Source organism: Pituophis catenifer, unplaced genomic scaffold (genome assembly GCF_029215685.1).
Source record: "Pituophis catenifer annectens isolate HBS135680 unplaced genomic scaffold, rPitCat1.0.hap2 SCAF_4, whole genome shotgun sequence".
In the NCBI taxonomy this organism is placed as follows: domain Eukaryota; kingdom Metazoa; phylum Chordata; class Lepidosauria; order Squamata; family Colubridae; genus Pituophis; species Pituophis catenifer.
In genome coordinates this window covers 119168466-119184294 of record NW_027256884.1, presented here as the reverse complement: position 1 = coordinate 119184294, position 15829 = coordinate 119168466, and the positions used below count along the sequence as shown (strand labels likewise).

Sequence of the window (15829 nt, the reverse complement as noted above, 5' to 3'; positions counted from 1 at the left end):
ACCAATCCTTTTTAAACAATTCATTCATTCACATCTAATTTCAAGGCCCAGTTATCAAAGCTGAAGTTGGTGATACCATCTTGGTGACTTTTCTCAATAGAGGAGACAAAAACCATAGCATGGTGCCCCATGGCGTAGCTTTCGATAAGTCATCGGAAGGATTCCCTTATGCTGATGGTAAGTGTGAGTCTAAATTCTTCATCTTCATCGTTTTTTAATGACCCCATAATCCCTTGCGGGTGGAGTCTTGGCAACTGGATGGAGCTAATGGAGCTAGCGGAGTGTTTTTAATGGCCAGATGCCCTTCCTGTCACCAATGCGGAGTTTTGTTCAGCAGATATATTCTCAGTGTGCCCAGAGAGAGAAATATCTGCCTCTACCTAGGATTGAACTCACAGCCTCCTGATTGTGAGGCGAGAGCTCCACCTCTAGGCCACCGCACACCCACATCCCCACCCCAAGTGATTCTATGTTACTTTTGTGTATTTTGTTCTTTACTCAGGAGGTTAACAGAATACATAGAACAGGCACCAATGAATGACAGGTAGTTCTCGATTTACAACAATTCATTTAGTGACCATTCGAAGTTACAACAGTACTGAAAAAAGTAACTTATGAACTTTTTTCACACTTATGACATGCAGAATCCCCATAGTCACATAATCAAAATTCAGACGTTTGACATCTGATTCATATTTATGACAGTTGCAGTATCCCAGGGGCCATGTGTTTCCTTTTGCGACCTTCTGCCAAGCAAAGTCAATGGGGAAGCCAGATTCACTTAACAACCATGTTACTAACTTAACAACTGCAGGGATTCATTTACAATTCTGGCAAGAAAGGTCGTAAAATGGGGCAAAAGTCACTTAACAAATGTCTGACTTAATAATTGAAATTTTGGCCTCAATTGTGGTCGTAAGTCGAGGACTACCTGTACTTGAAATGATTTTTTTTACTGTTTTGAATGGCAAACATCAGCACTGCATCATAAATATCTATGGAGATTGTCTGTCATCCATTTCGTGGTTGTCTCACAGGTGCTTTTTTCAAGAGGCAACTGGATTTTCTGGATTTTCTTTGAAGACATTTTGCTTCTCATTCAAGAATCGTCTTCAACTCTGAAGAAGAAGAAGAGCTGAAGAAGCTTTTTTGGATGAGAAGTGAAATGTCTTCAAAGAAAAACCAGAAAGTCCAATTGCCTCTTGAAAAAGCACCTTCACATCACAAGTAGTTTCTGAAATATTTATTTGCTATGTGGTATGGATGGCAAGATGCAGGATGAGGCATTCCAGGCCCTCAAACTGTGCAGAATTTCGGATCCTCTGAACTCATAAGAACTTTCTTGAAGAACTTAGAGGCCTGCCACATACCACCAAACCTGCAATGCAGTTTTTAGGTGCCCTGTCATCTTCTGCTACCTCAGAAATAAATACTGAGGACAAAGAGTAAAAATCTCAAGGTGTCCCAGATTGGGCCCAGATTAAGTGACACTTAAGGGAAGTCAAATTACTTTACACAGTCATCAATCCATACCTTGTTTTTATTTATCTGGAGCAAAGCAGCACAAACGCTTCGGTTGTATCGCCTCACATAGTAAACTTAGTTATTGAATTAATCCATTAACAAAATACTTTGAAAGTTACATTTGCCGGATGGGGTGGGTATACAAATGAACCAAAGGGCTCCCCAAAACAGCTGCTTTGAGGTGCTTTCTTTCAACAGTAATTGCTCTGATCCTGACAGCCAAGTTCTAACCAGCCTCACTAATGAGATAGTGAGTAAGTAAGTAGTAGTAGTGTTGCAGAAAATCAAAGGACTCAGACTTCGAGATCAAGAGAAGCTTTATTTTGGCCAAAGGTTCAGACAGAAAAGATAACCATCTAACATCTGAACAATGTTCTGATTAAGACACGCATTCTTATAGTCTTTGAAAGCAGCAAAAATATGGAAATATGTTAGATCATTCTTATTGGCTTAGGCCCCTTATTGCTGGGCAGAGAAGCTGATTATATCTTGCATCTGAGACACAGACGTCATGCAGAAAATACTAGTTTCATATTGACTTATGTGTTTTTTAGCTCTGCTCTTTGACTCGGAGATGAGAAAGCTAGCTAACTCTGTGGTTTGACAGTTTGAACTCAGAAAATGTCTCTTACAATAGCTAGGTGAAGGGACCTTTAGAGGTCATCCAATCCAACCCCGTATCATTTCACTTTTCTCAGTTTACGTTCTACTTTGGTAGCACTAGTAAGTAGCAATGTCCCCTCAGAGCTAAAGTGAGACAAATTACAGAAATTAATTAGCGGATTTCCTGTTGACAGGGAAATTTCCACCAGTCATTCTCCTTAAAGCTGCAATTTTAACATAACTTCTTTATTTATTCAAATATTTTTACCCAGTTTTTTTCATGTAGGCCCCTATGGGACAACATTTATTTCTATGAGTAGGCATACAGTACAGGTAATCCTGTTTGTTTAGTAACCGTTCAAAGTTACAGTGGCACTGGAAAAAGTAACTCAAGAACATTTTTCACACTTACAACAATTGCAGCATCCCCATGACCACGTGATTCGTATTCAGACACTTGGCAATTGATTCATATTTATGATGGTTGCGGTGTCCACAGCATCATGTGTTCAGACTCTAAAAAGCGTGAAGAGAAGAGCAACAAAGATGATTAGGGGACGGGAGGCTAAAACATGAAGAACGGTTGCAGGAACTGGGTATGTCTAGTTTAACGAAAAGAAGGACTAGGGGAGACATGATAGCAGTCTTCCAATATCTCAGGGGCTGCCACAAAAATGAGGAAGTCAACCTATTCTCCAAAGCATCTTAAGGCAGGACAAGAAGCAATGGGTGGAAACTAATCCAGGAGGGCCTTTGCACAGGTTCACCTGATGCGCCAGTTGCAACCTTACCTAGACAGGGATGCCCTCTGCACAGTCACTCAGGCTCTCGTTATCTCTCGTCTGGACTACTGCAATGCCCTCTACATGGGGCTGCCCTTGGGGTGCACCCGGAGGCTCCAACTGGTCCAGAATGTGGCTGCGCGGGTTATTACAGGAACTTCCCGATACTCCTGGGTTACACCTCTCCTGCGCAAGCTGCACACGTTGCCGGTGGTCCTTCGGATCTGCTTCAAGGTGCTGGTTCTCACCTATAAGGCCCTTCATGGCATGGGCCCGGGGCACTTGCAGGATCACCTCCTACCGGCCTCCCACCGCCCAGTCCGCTCACATAGGGCTGCCCTCCTCCGGGTGCTGTCGGCCAGACAATGTCGGCTGACGGCGCCCAGGATGAGGATGTTCTCTGTGACTGCACCGACCCTCTGGAATGAGTTACCCACTGGGTTCCGGACGGCTCCTGATCTCCGTTCCTTCCGCAAAGACCTGAAGACATGGCTTTTTAAGCAAATTGTCTGATTCTGTTTTGGGAGTTTTAATTAATTGTGGGATTTTAATTGAATCTTTTATCTTATTTATTATTGCTGTTTTATTGTGATTTTTGCTGCTGTGAGCCGCCCCGAGTCCTTTGGGAGAAGGGCGGCATATAAATTTTAATAAAATAAAATAAATAAAATAAAATAGTCAAGGAGAGAAGCAACTTAGAACTGAGGAGAAATTTCCTGACAGTTAGAACAATTAATCAGTGGAATGTCTTGTCTCCAGAGGTTGTGAATGCTCCAACACTGGAAGTTTTTAAGAAGATGTTGGATAACCATTTGTCTGAAGTGGTGTAGGGTTTCCTGCCTAAGCAGGGGGTTGGACTAGAAGACCTCCAAGGTCCCTTCCAACTCTGTTATTCTATTCTATTCTCAAGCGACCACCTTTTGCGACCTTCTGACAAGCAAAGCCAATGGGGAAGTCAGATTCACTTCACAACCATGTCACTAACTTTATAACTGCAGCGATTCACTTAACAACTGTGGCCAGAAAGGTCGTAAAATGGAGCAAAGGTCACTTAACAACCGTCTCGCTCAGCAGTAGAAATTATGGACTTGATTGTGGTCATAAGTCGAGGGCTACCAATACTCAAATGATCTTTGGATTTCAATGGCAGTTTAATTTCATAGGGATGTTTTGACTTCTTTCTTTTTAAGGATATTCAAAGCCAGGAGCTTTTGTTAAACCTTATGAGACCTTTAAGTATGAATGGAGAGTTCCTGAAAGCGTTGGACCTACACCCAATAATCCAGCATGCCTCACGTACCTGTATTATTCAGCAAGCGATCCAATGATGGATACTCAGTCTGGTCTGGTGGGACCACTTATCATTTGTAAGAAGGATACTCTGAAATCCAATGGAAGCCAGGTACAAAGCTTGATAATATCCTGAAAGGTTGACCACCTAGGTCCGTGATTACAAACCTATGGCATGCGTGCCAGAGATGGCACACTCCGTAGGCACGCGCACCATTGCCAGCTCTTCTGGTTTCCGGCATGTGCCAGAGCCCCGGAAATCCGAAGACCAGCTGGCCGGTGCGCATGTGCCTGCCAGCCACCAGGTCTTCAGGTTTTCGGTGTTCCAGCATACACGAAGACCAGTTGGCCGGCACGCAGGGGGTGGGGCTTTGCTAGCAGTGGTGGCTCTTCTGTCCCAAGCATCGGCCCAAGGATTTCCACTGCTCTCCTCTCCTCTGCCTTCTGGGCATCCGCGTGTCAGGCACTGGGCCCAGCTGTTCTTCCTCTTCCTCATCAGCCACCTCCAGACCTGGAGGCTATTGACTCTCCATCTGAGGGTTAATGGATGGCCCAGGCTCTGCCTCTGACTCTCTCTGTGCCAGCTCCATTCCCTCTTCCCCCTCAGAGCTCTCAGGTTGCCTTGATGCTGGATGTCAGCACATCAAGATGCATTTATCCTAGTGCTGACATAAGAAGGAGAACGCAAGTGTCTGCAATAGAACGGTTGCCTTTCACCTACTTATTTTAGCTGGAGATAATGTCCCCTAGGAGATGGATGGGAGGGGGGAAATTCTTTGAATTGGAGCAGTAGATTAGGGGTGAATGATTGGGAAGATGGCCAATGAATGCAGAGGAGTGGGGGAAGGAAGAGGAGGGATTTTGGGTCAGCACCAGTGGTGGGTTCCTCCCGGTTCGGTCCAGTTCGGCTGAGCCGGTAGCGGTGACGATATGACATCACCGAACCGGTTCTCCCCCCCGCCTTCCCACCCCCCCACCCTGCACGTTATTCTTACCTTTTATTTGGTCCCACCCCCAATCTATTGCTGCCTCCTGAGTCCCAGCTGATGACTAGAGGGGAAAAAACTGTTTAAACTCGTGCCGTGGGGCTTCAAAGGGCCGTCCTACAGTTGATCAATGTTAAAAGCAAACAAACGAGTCGGGTCGTAAGTGCGAGGACTGGTCGTAAGTGCAAGGACCTTCCAGAAATGACTCTGACCAGCTAGCCACACCCACCTAGTCACATGACCTCCAAGCCACACCCACAAAATAAACCACGCCCACAGAACCGGTAGTAAAAAAATTTAGAACCCACCCCTGGTCAGCACGTCAGTGCTGGCTGCATTGAGTCAGTGTAAAAGTTGCCGTGCTAAATAAAATGGAAGTTTGTTTCAAAAAAGACTTTGTTTGAGATGCAATTTATTTGAAGACGGCCTGAAAACCTGACACTGACCCTGATTCCCACGCCTCCTGCTCCTCCTCTGATTTGGCTGCTGGAAGGGCCGGCGGCCGACAGGCCACAACAATACTTTAATATACAAGTAGTCCTTGACTTAGCGACTCTTTGAAATTACAACAGCACAGAAAAACGTGTTTATGACCAGTCCTCACTCTTACTACCATGACAGCATCTCCCCATGGTCATGTGATCAAAATTCAGGCTCTTGGCAACTGGTATGTATTTCTGACAGTTGCTGCGTTCCATGGTTACGTGATCGTTACTTACGACCTTCCCAGCCAACTTCCAACAAGCAAAGCCAATGGGGGAAGCTGAATTCAGTTAAAGACCATGTGATTCGTTTAACAACTGCAGTGATTCACTTAACAACCATGGCAAAAAGGTCATTAAACTGAGCACGATTCACTTAACATCTGCCTTGTTTGGAAATGGAAATTCTGGTTCCCATCGTGTTCATAAATTGAGGACTACCAACATTATGAACAATAGGAGAAAAGTGCGCACTTTGATTGAGAAAAGGCTGTGCACCATTGGCTTAAGGGTACTTGTAGTAAGTCTGCATTGTTGGCAGTTTTTTTAAAAAACTGATGTATGGCAAAAGAGACAGGCAGCTTCAATAATAAGTTATTTTATTTTTTAAAAAAATCCTCATCTTAGATCAGGGGTCCTCAAACTTTTTAAACGGGGCCAATTCACGGTCCCTCAGACTGTGGCAGGCCGGACTGGCTGGGTGGGCATGGCTAGGTGGTCATATGACTGGGTGGGCATGGCTAATTTAGCAGTCCATTAAACAATACACACAAATTAAACTTTAATTTGTTATGCGTGGAAAGTGGTTAGTGAAGGGATGTGGCTGCCCTGGTGTGTGTGTGAGGGACTTCTTTGTGTGTGTGTGTGTGTGTGTGTCTCCCTCCCTCCGTCCCTCTCTCTCTCTGGAGGCTGGGGAGGCCAAAACCGAGCCCATTTTTGGCCTCCCGAGGCCTCCATGTATCTTGTTTTTGGCCTTCTTGGCCTCCAGAAGGCGGGTGGGGGCTGGCGGGTAGGTGGGGTGATGTGGGCGGGGCAGCCTTGTGGTCACACGAGGGCCAGATTAATGGCTTCAGCGAGCTGTATCCGGCCTGCGGGCCATAGTTTGAGGACCCTTCTTAGGTAGTAGTCAAAATGCCCTATCTGCATGTAAAGAGGAAATTTATTGTTTTTATTCATTTATTGGTTCAATTTATATGCCGCCCTTCTCCGGAGACTCAAGGCAGCTTACAATGCGTTAAGCAATAGCCTTCATACTTTTGTATATACCTGCTTAGTAGGGCTTTCGCCCCCCCCTAAGCGGTGTTCTTTTTTATACAAAGTCACCTTATTGCCCCCATAATCCGGGTCCTCATTTTACCTACCTCGGAAGGATGGAAGGCTGAGTCAACCTTGAGCTTGGTGAGATTTGAACTTGCAGTAATTGCAGGCAGCTGGCAGCTAGGTGCTACTTAACAGCACTTTAGTCCACTGCACCACCAAGGCTCTTCTTCTAATCAGGAAGCTGATTGAAATTTCTTTCTGGTTTTCTATTTAATCTGCAGACTGAACATTTGCAGTTTTAATGAGCAACATTTATGTTTTGGCTACAGAAAGGAGTAGACAAAGAATTCTATCTGCTCTTCACGATCTTCAATGAGAATCAGAGTTTTTACTTTGACCTAAACATTGAGGCTTTCACTGGCGATCCCTCGACGATTGATAAGAAGGATAAAGATTTTCAGGAATCCAACAGAATGCATGGTATGAAAAATATACATTTAGCAAGTTAGGCAAGGGAGGTTTTCCACATGATGTAAAAATATAGGGTAGAATTAGAGGTTGTGAGATAAGCATTGGGCTGTAAAGGAATTTAGGCTACTGTTTGCCATCCATCCTGAGGGGAATACAATAATTTTCTCCATAAGAATGCCATGAATTGAAAAGAGGGTAGAGTTCAGGGCTGGGTTCTAAATAAAAGGTAAGAATAACGTGCGGGGTGGGGGGTGGAGGGCGGGGGGGGGAGAACCGGTTCGGTGACATCATATCGTCACCGCTACCGGCTCGGCCGAACCAGACCGAACCGGGAGGAACCCACCACTGGTAGAGTTACTCCTTCCTTCCTTCTCCTGACCATGGAAGGTAGCCAAACTGCTACCTTCACTGCTATTACTTTTTTTCTCTCTCTCAAAAATGGGGAGGGACTTGTGGAACAGCTGTTAAATGATTAAGGAATGGGTGGAATAGCGATTAAGATGCTGGCTTGTCAACCAGAAGGTTGGCAGTTCGAGACCCAACACCGTATGATGGGGTAAGCTCCTGTTCCTGCCCCAGCTTCTGCCAACCCAGCAGTTTGAAAGCATGCAAATGCGAGTAGATAAATAGGTACCATTTTGGTGGGAAGGTAACAGTGTTCCGTGCACCTTGGCATATTGTCAACCTAGCCACATGACCACAAAAACATCTATTCGCTGCCTCCCGAGTCCCAGCTGATTGAGTCCCAGCTGATCAGCTGGGTCTTCTTTTGTTGCCCTGCACACGAAGCTGGAAAGCAGGTTAGTGGGGTGGAGAGGGAATGGAGATTTTGCAGTATCCTTCCCCTGCCACGCCCACCAAGCCACACTTACCAAGCCACACTACACCCACCAAGCCACGCCCACAGAACCAGTAGTAAAAAAAATTGAATCCTACCACTGGTTTGGACTGAGAGAGAGGAACTGGCCCAAAGTTAGTCAGCTGGCTTTCATACCTAAAGGAGGAGTGGAACTCACTGGCTCCTGCTTTCTAGACCAGCCTGTTAACCACTACACAGATGTAGTCTCATAGGTAGCAAGCATCCAGGTCATAAGGGCTTTCTAACTAATATCTTGCACTTTGACTTGGGCTTGGAAGTCAACTGGCAGCCAACCACAAAGTGTAGATGTTACCCACTATAATACCAGCAAATGCATGCTTGAGTTTTGTGCCACTGTACTTTCTGAATAGTCCTCCAGGGTAGCCTGATGTAGAACAGATTACAGTAACCCAAACAAGAGATGATAAGCACATGAATCACTATTACCACAGCCTTCTGATCCAGGAGGGAACACAACTGGCACAACACGACTGGCACACTAACTGGGTAAAGACTCTCCTGACATGGCAACCATCTGCTGAGCAAGCAGCACTGTGGACAGGGGCGGGCTTCAAAAATTTTAGCAACGGGTTCTCTGCCAAGTTGCTGGGTGGGCATGGCCATGGTGGGCGTGGCCTAGTTGACCTCCTGCACCATGGCGGGAGGGGGCATTTTTGCCTTCCCTGGGGTCCAGAGGTTTTTCTCGAGCCTCCAGGAGGGCGAAAACAGGATCCCCAGGCTCCAGGGGCCCTCTGGAGGCCGGAAATGGGCCCATTTCTGGCTTCCCAAACTTCTGGTAGGCCTGTTTTTCACCCTCCCTAAGCCTCCATGCTCACCCTGCACTTACCTGCATCTAAAATGGGCCACATGGGGATTCCTGGGAGGGGTGGGGTGGGCGGGGCCAGCCAGAAGTGGGATTTGGGGGTTCTCCAAACTGCACAGAATCTTAGCTAGAGGTTCTCCCGAACCCCTATGAACCCCTAGCAGCCCACCCCTGACTGTGGAGCCAAGAAAATCCCCAGGTCATCCACTTTTCAACAGGAGCACCATGCCGTCTATCACTAAAAAATGAAATTATAGAAGAGAATATTCGTTGCTCAGGGTTGAACTGTGGGTTCCTTGGTGCTCTCTGAGCTTGGTTGTTTTCTTGCAGACATTTCATTACCCAACTAGGTAACATCATCTGTGCTAGAAGAGAGTGGGGTTCAGTTTTGTTTATTTACAAGTGGTTTGCCCTGTCAGTGTTGGTGGCAGTAAACAATCAAACAATAAATAACATCCTAATCAAGGAACCATCAAGAACATTCCCATCAGCACTGACAGGGCAAGTCACTAGAATATAATTGAGAAGAAACCACACTCTCTTCTAGCACTGATGATTTTACCTAGTTGGGTAATGAAACATCTGCAACAAAACATATTATTGGGTTCAAAAAAACCCTATTCAGTTGAAGAACACAAACTGAGCCTCTTTGACAAATGGTTGTTCAGCTTCTCCTTATGTTCTGCCCCAGCTACAGACCCCAAAGAACGCAGCACACACGAACTCTATACAAAGCTTATTTTACTCAAATAACTTAGTCTTTATCATTCAAAGGCTGTTAATGAACTGTCTTAACAGCCTACCAGAATTCTAAGATAAGGTAATCACAGTTTTACTAGAGTTGGCAGAAAGCCCAGAAGCAATTTTGCAGACACGAAAGAGAGTGAACTAAAGTTGTTCTCTACAGCTTGTTGCAAGCTGCCTTCCTTCTTAAATAGGCTAAGGGAGTGGCCAATTAGCCCCAAGCCTTACTCTCCAGGAGACCTCCTTCTGAGGAGCAACTCCTGCCTTTTGGCAGCTCTGCGCGCCCATGCATTGAGAAGAGGCTCCTCCTCTTCGTCCTCTTCACTTAAAGGAGCTTCTGGAGGTACTGGCTGAATCCCTGCCTCTGGCACCACATCTTCTCCAGCCACCTCACTGTCCAACTCGAGCGCCAGCTGCACAGGCTGCTGGCGCAGCACCACACCAGCCTGACGGGCCACAACACCTTAAAGTCAGTCCATAAAGGGGAACTCATTACTTCCCTTGAGGGTTGGTTCCATTGTCAAGTATTCTTAAGTGTTTTTCTATCATTCAACTAGAATCTGCCTTCCTGCAATTTTCTTTTCCTCTTTTCAGCGGTCAATGGCTACCTGTTTGGTACCTTACCTGGCCTCGACATGTGCAAAGGTGACCTTGTTTCTTGGCATATGCTTGGACTAGGCGGCAATACAGATGTTCATGGTGTTCATTTCCAAGGAAACACCATCCATTTGGGAGGCACAATAAGGGACAGTCTCCCTTTGGTCTCCCATGTTACCACCACAGCACTGATGCAGCCAGATCAAACAGGTAAATCTTAGAAATGGGCTCTCAGCATCGTTCCTTGACTTGCCACCAAAGCAATCTCTCCCTGTACCAGTTTAACATGATGGCAGGATACAGATTATGCAGACTTCTGAGTAATTAACTTTTTGAATAATTCATTTTACGGATTCCAGTTATCTTTTGCCGCCTATGATTGTGGAATAGGATAGGATAGGATAGGATAGGATAGGATAGGATAGGATAGGATAGGATAGGATAGGATAGGATAGGATAGGATAGGATAGAATAGAATAGAATAGAATAGAATAGAATTGGAAGGGACCTTGGAGGTCTTCTAGTCTGGCCCTCTGCTTAGGTAGGAAAACCTACACCACTTCAGACAAATGGTTATCCAACATCTTCTTAAAAACTTCCAGTGTTAGAGCATTCACAACTTCTGGAGGCAAGTTGTTCCAGTGATTAATTGTTCTGTCAGGAAATTTCTCCTTAGTTCTAAGTTGCTTCTCTCCTTGATTAGTGTCCACCCATTGCCTAAGGTGCTTTGGAGAATAGTTTGACTCCCTCTTCTTTGTGGCAGCCCCTGAGATATTGGAAGACTGCTATCATGTCTCCCCTAGTCCTTCTTTTCATTAAACTAGACATACCCAGTTCCTGCAACCGTTCTTCATATGTTTTAGCCTCCAGACCCCTAATCATCTTTGTTGCTCTTCTCTGCACTTTTTCTAGAGTCTCAACATCTTTTTTTACATCGTGGCGTCCAAAACTGAATGCAGTATTCCAAGTGTTGCCTTATCAAGGCATTATAAAGTGGCATTAACACTTCATGTGATTTTGATTCTATCCCTCTGTTTATGCAGCCTAGAACTGTGTTGGCTTTTTTGACACCTGCTGCACACTGCTGGCTCATATTTAAATGGTTGTCCACTAGGACTCCAAGGTCCCTCTCACAATTACTACTATTGAGCAAGGTACCACATATACTGTACCTGTGCATTTTGTTTTTCTTGCCAAAAGGTAGAACCTTACTTTTTTCCACCATTGAATTTCATTTTGTTAGATAGCGCCCAATGTTCAAGTCTGTCAAGATCCTTGAACATTGGCTGCTATCTAACACAATGAAATTGTAATGTAAATGTAAATTCAAATAGGCAACTGTTTCCAATTCTGGTGGCAGGTTTGGTTTTATTTATCTCTGTTTTTCCCAATTAAATCTTTTTTTCCTCTTCTCCAAAATAAAACTTTTTTTTTTAAATTAAAGGACCTATTCATTTTTAGTACAAAACGTGGCCATTTTTAATGCTTAACCCTTTTTTTTTCCATAATCAATTTCATTTCAGGGACTTTCCAAGTGGCTTGTAGGACATTTGATCACTTTACTGATGGGATGAAGCAGTGGTATAATGTTAAATCCTGTGGCAAGAGCTCATCTGATGGCAGACACTATGGAACAGTGAGGACCTATTATGTGGCTGCAGAAGAGGTGGAATGGGATTATGCCCCTAATAAGACCTGGGCTGAGGAGAAGATGGAAGGAATGACCCAAAAAGAAAGGTATGGACAGACTATGTTCTACTAATAGTTTATCTACCAACTGTGTGAAGAGTTAAATCAATGGAACAGCTTGCCTTCTGGAGTTGTGGGTGCTCCATCATTGGAGGTTTTCAAAAATCGACTGGACAACCATTTGCCTTGAGCAGGGGGTTGGACTATAACGGGGGTCAGCAACTTGTGGCTCTGGAGCCGCATGCGGCTCTTTGGGCCCTCTGCTGTGGCTCCCTGTCGGGTGATCCCACCACTGGCTGGCCCCGCCCCGCCCCTCACCCTCCCTCCCAGTCACTCCTTGCCTGGCCTGAGAAGGTAAGGGCAACGGCGGGGGATGGAGAAGCAGCCAGGGCAGAGGGGGAGAGAGAGAGACATAGAGAGATACAGAGAGGCAGAGGGAGGGAGGGAGAGGGAGAGATGTCAAAAGGGTTTTGTGGTTCCCGGTGTTTTTTAACAACCAGTTCTCTGCCCTAATGACCAGCTGGGTAGGCGAGGCTGGGGGGGGTCATGTGACTGGTGGAAGTGAGTGACATCGAGTTGGCCACGCCCACCCAGGTTTTGTGACTCCCGGTGTTTTCTTTTCTGTGGGAAACGGGTCCAAATGGCTCTTTGAGTGTTTAAGGTTGCAGATCCCTGGATTAGAGCAGCGGCCCCCAACCTGTTGGGCATCAGGGACTAGTTCCATGGAGAAAGTTTTTTTTCCACGGACCGGAGGGGATGTGGTTTTGCATGCTCCCTGCATCCTGTGGATGGGGCTTGTTCTGATCTAGGCTTCCCCAAAAAGCACGAAGCAGAATCCTGGTCCCGACAAAACCCCTTTTATTAAACAAATGTGAATTCCTCTCATTCACATTCAGCAAAGGCCTGGCAAACAGTCTTTCAAAGGTGAATTTTTGACCACAGACCTTATCTAGCTTGGCAAGCTGCCATGTAAATATTTTCCAAACGCAGTGCTGTGCAAGGAAAGACTTGGCACAGAGTCTCTAAGATTCACAGATAGATCTACACACTTCTGAACCGAATGACCAAACGACTGAACGACTGAATTGTTTCCTGCAAAAGCTCACTCCCCTTTCACTCCTCTTTTATTTCTTATGGGAGGGGGCATTCATCATCCACCTGTGGCTTTACTCCCAAATCGATCCTGATTTCTTAGCTGTTCTTTTCTTCTGACAGCTCTGCACATGCGCATACAGGGAACAGGCTCCAGCTGTTCCACTGCCTCACTGCTGACTAGCTCGGGAGGCAGCTGATAATTGCCAGACAGCCTTGTCCCCCTCTCTGCCTCCGATGCAGACCTCTCATCCGAGCCTTCTCCAGCCTCCACGACTGGCCCATGTTCCTCCCCAATCTCCTCACTGTCCAACTCTGCTGGCAGCTCCGCTGGCGGGACACAACAGGGCTTCACTTGTTTGCATGGCCCAGTTTCTGGCATGCCATGGGCCAATGCTGGTCCATGGACAAGGAGTTGGGAACTTCTGGACTAGAAGACCTCCAAGGTCCCTTCCAGCCCTATGATTCTATACTCTATGTTCAATAGAAGAGAATGTTTGTAGCTCACTGATGGTGCTGTCTAGTTGGGTAATGTAAGAAAACAGCCAAGCTGTCAACTTGCAAAGCTTTCAAGTTGCCATGAGCAGGAGGGAGGGAGAACTGATAGAGCTAATTGAGTTCCCTTACGGAAGCTACATTCCATACATGCTTTCTTTCCGCAATCAGAAGGAGGGTGTTGGATTTCACAGCCAGCCAAAGTGGGTAATTGGAGAATGTGATTTATGACATGGCCAGGGAGGAGGGGAGAGACAGGGTCATAGGGGAACGTAAATCTACGTGGGATTAGTTCTAACTGAATATTGCCGAAATGGTGCTCCTAATAAATGACTGTATTTCTTTTGAAGTTTGGCTCATGGCTCATGAATTAATTAGGGCATCTTTCAGAAACTTCACACAAGCTCAGAGAGCACCAAGAACTTCTCAGGTTATGTTCTGCATCCAGAGTCAGAAGGCATGGCTTCCTGATCTGATTCCCTACCACCTGTCTCTTTAGAAATTAAACCCAGCATGTTGAAGCACTTTCAAAATAGGTCAGTAGAAACCAGCTTGAGCCATCTGGGAAAGAAGCTTTGCATTGAAAACAGGATTTATAATCTTATAGCTGAGTTTACTAAAATCTTGACCCCCATCCATTTAATCATAACTAATCCCCAGTAAAAACTAAGGACAAAATATAGTTGTTTGATTGACACACTCCATTTCTTTTAAGAGATTTTGCTGTCAAAGCTATGGATATTTGCTTGGAAGTAAAGTCGTCTGTATTCAGAAATAGTACAGGTAATCCTTGATTTACGACCACCGTTGAGCCCAAAATTTCTGTTGCTAAGTGAGACATTTGTTAAGTGAGTTTTGCTCCATTTTACATCCTTTTGCACCACAGTTGTTAAGTGAATCATTGCAGTTGTTACATTAGTCACACAGTTGTTAACTGAATTTGGCTTCCCCATTGATTTTGCTCGTCAGGTTGCAAAAGCTGATCACGTGATTCCGGGACACTGCAACCATCATAAATTTGAATCGGTTGCCAACCGATGTCTGAATTTTGATCACGTGACCATGGAGATGCTGCAACGGTCATGAGTTGTGAAAAATGGTCATAAATAAATAATCATTCTGAATTTTAAAATAAAATTTTCCCACTCTTGTCATTTTCAGTGACTTGAACTGTGATTTCATGTTTCCAGGAATTCTTGACTGTGGATGTGTACAAATGATGAATTATTATACAGAGTTATGACTATTGTGATACTTTTACTTATTTTTCAAGTTATGGACATATATTTGTGAGCCAAGCTGAAGATATGATAGGCTCGAAGTACAAGAAAGTGGTTTATAGAGAATACATTGACGGAAAATTTATGGAGCACAAAAAAAGGACCTTAAAAGAGGAACACCTGCAAATTCTAGGTGAGGAACTTGGATAAACCATGAGGCAAATTTTGGACACGTGAGTTTTAAAACAATTGCAAAATGTTTTCCTTGCAAAGGGGAACCCTGCTGATTTCAATTAAATTTATTCCTTGGGATGGGTAGTGTAACATCAATGTAAAAGGATAAAAAATGGTTGAGACAAATCCTCTCGGACCTCCATTCCAATAGCTTCCATTTTCTTTCTGTTTTGTCTTATACTTCCTATTTCTACAGAGCAATATTTCCCATCATTGTGCCAGTGTGCGTTGTTTAGTGTCCCATTTGCTTCCATAAAAAAAAATGTCATTGCTGCAACATCATTCTTATAGAATCTTTTTTTTTAATTTTTAATTTTCTTTTAATACAAACATTTCATCTTTCATTAAACAGTGTGTTATCTGAGTATAATTTTTTTGTGCAATAACCATTAAAATTTACCACCATGTTCATTATTTATATCTATTCTTGGATTAATACTAATACGTAACATATCCACTATTGTAACATTTCTCTTCTTGGCTTATTTGACTTTGTAATATATTTTCGATATTTCACTCCTCTGCTTTTATTTCTAATTTTCATAAATTAGATAAAATAACTCCCATATACTATAATAGTCAGATTCTTCCTTTCCTTTAATTGCAAGCGTTAATCTATTCACTTCTGCACATTCTAATATTTTCTTAATCACATTTTCATCCGTAGGGATCTCTTCA

The 15829-nt window shown here is 44.5% G+C and overlaps 1 protein-coding gene across 1 annotated transcript in view; it reads left to right on the top strand.

Annotated features, from left to right (window-relative positions):
* The window catches only part of HEPHL1 (hephaestin like 1), a 45766-nt gene that overhangs the window by 15793 nt on the left and 14144 nt on the right, over window positions 1–15829 (top strand). The window contains exons 8-13 of the mRNA XM_070943668.1: window positions 46–177; window positions 4100–4311; window positions 7257–7407; window positions 10419–10631; window positions 11945–12158; window positions 14971–15110. Coding sequence (XP_070799769.1) covers window positions 46–177; window positions 4100–4311; window positions 7257–7407; window positions 10419–10631; window positions 11945–12158; window positions 14971–15110 — 1062 coding nt within the window. The remainder of the gene's footprint in view (window positions 1–45; window positions 178–4099; window positions 4312–7256; window positions 7408–10418; window positions 10632–11944; window positions 12159–14970; window positions 15111–15829) is intronic.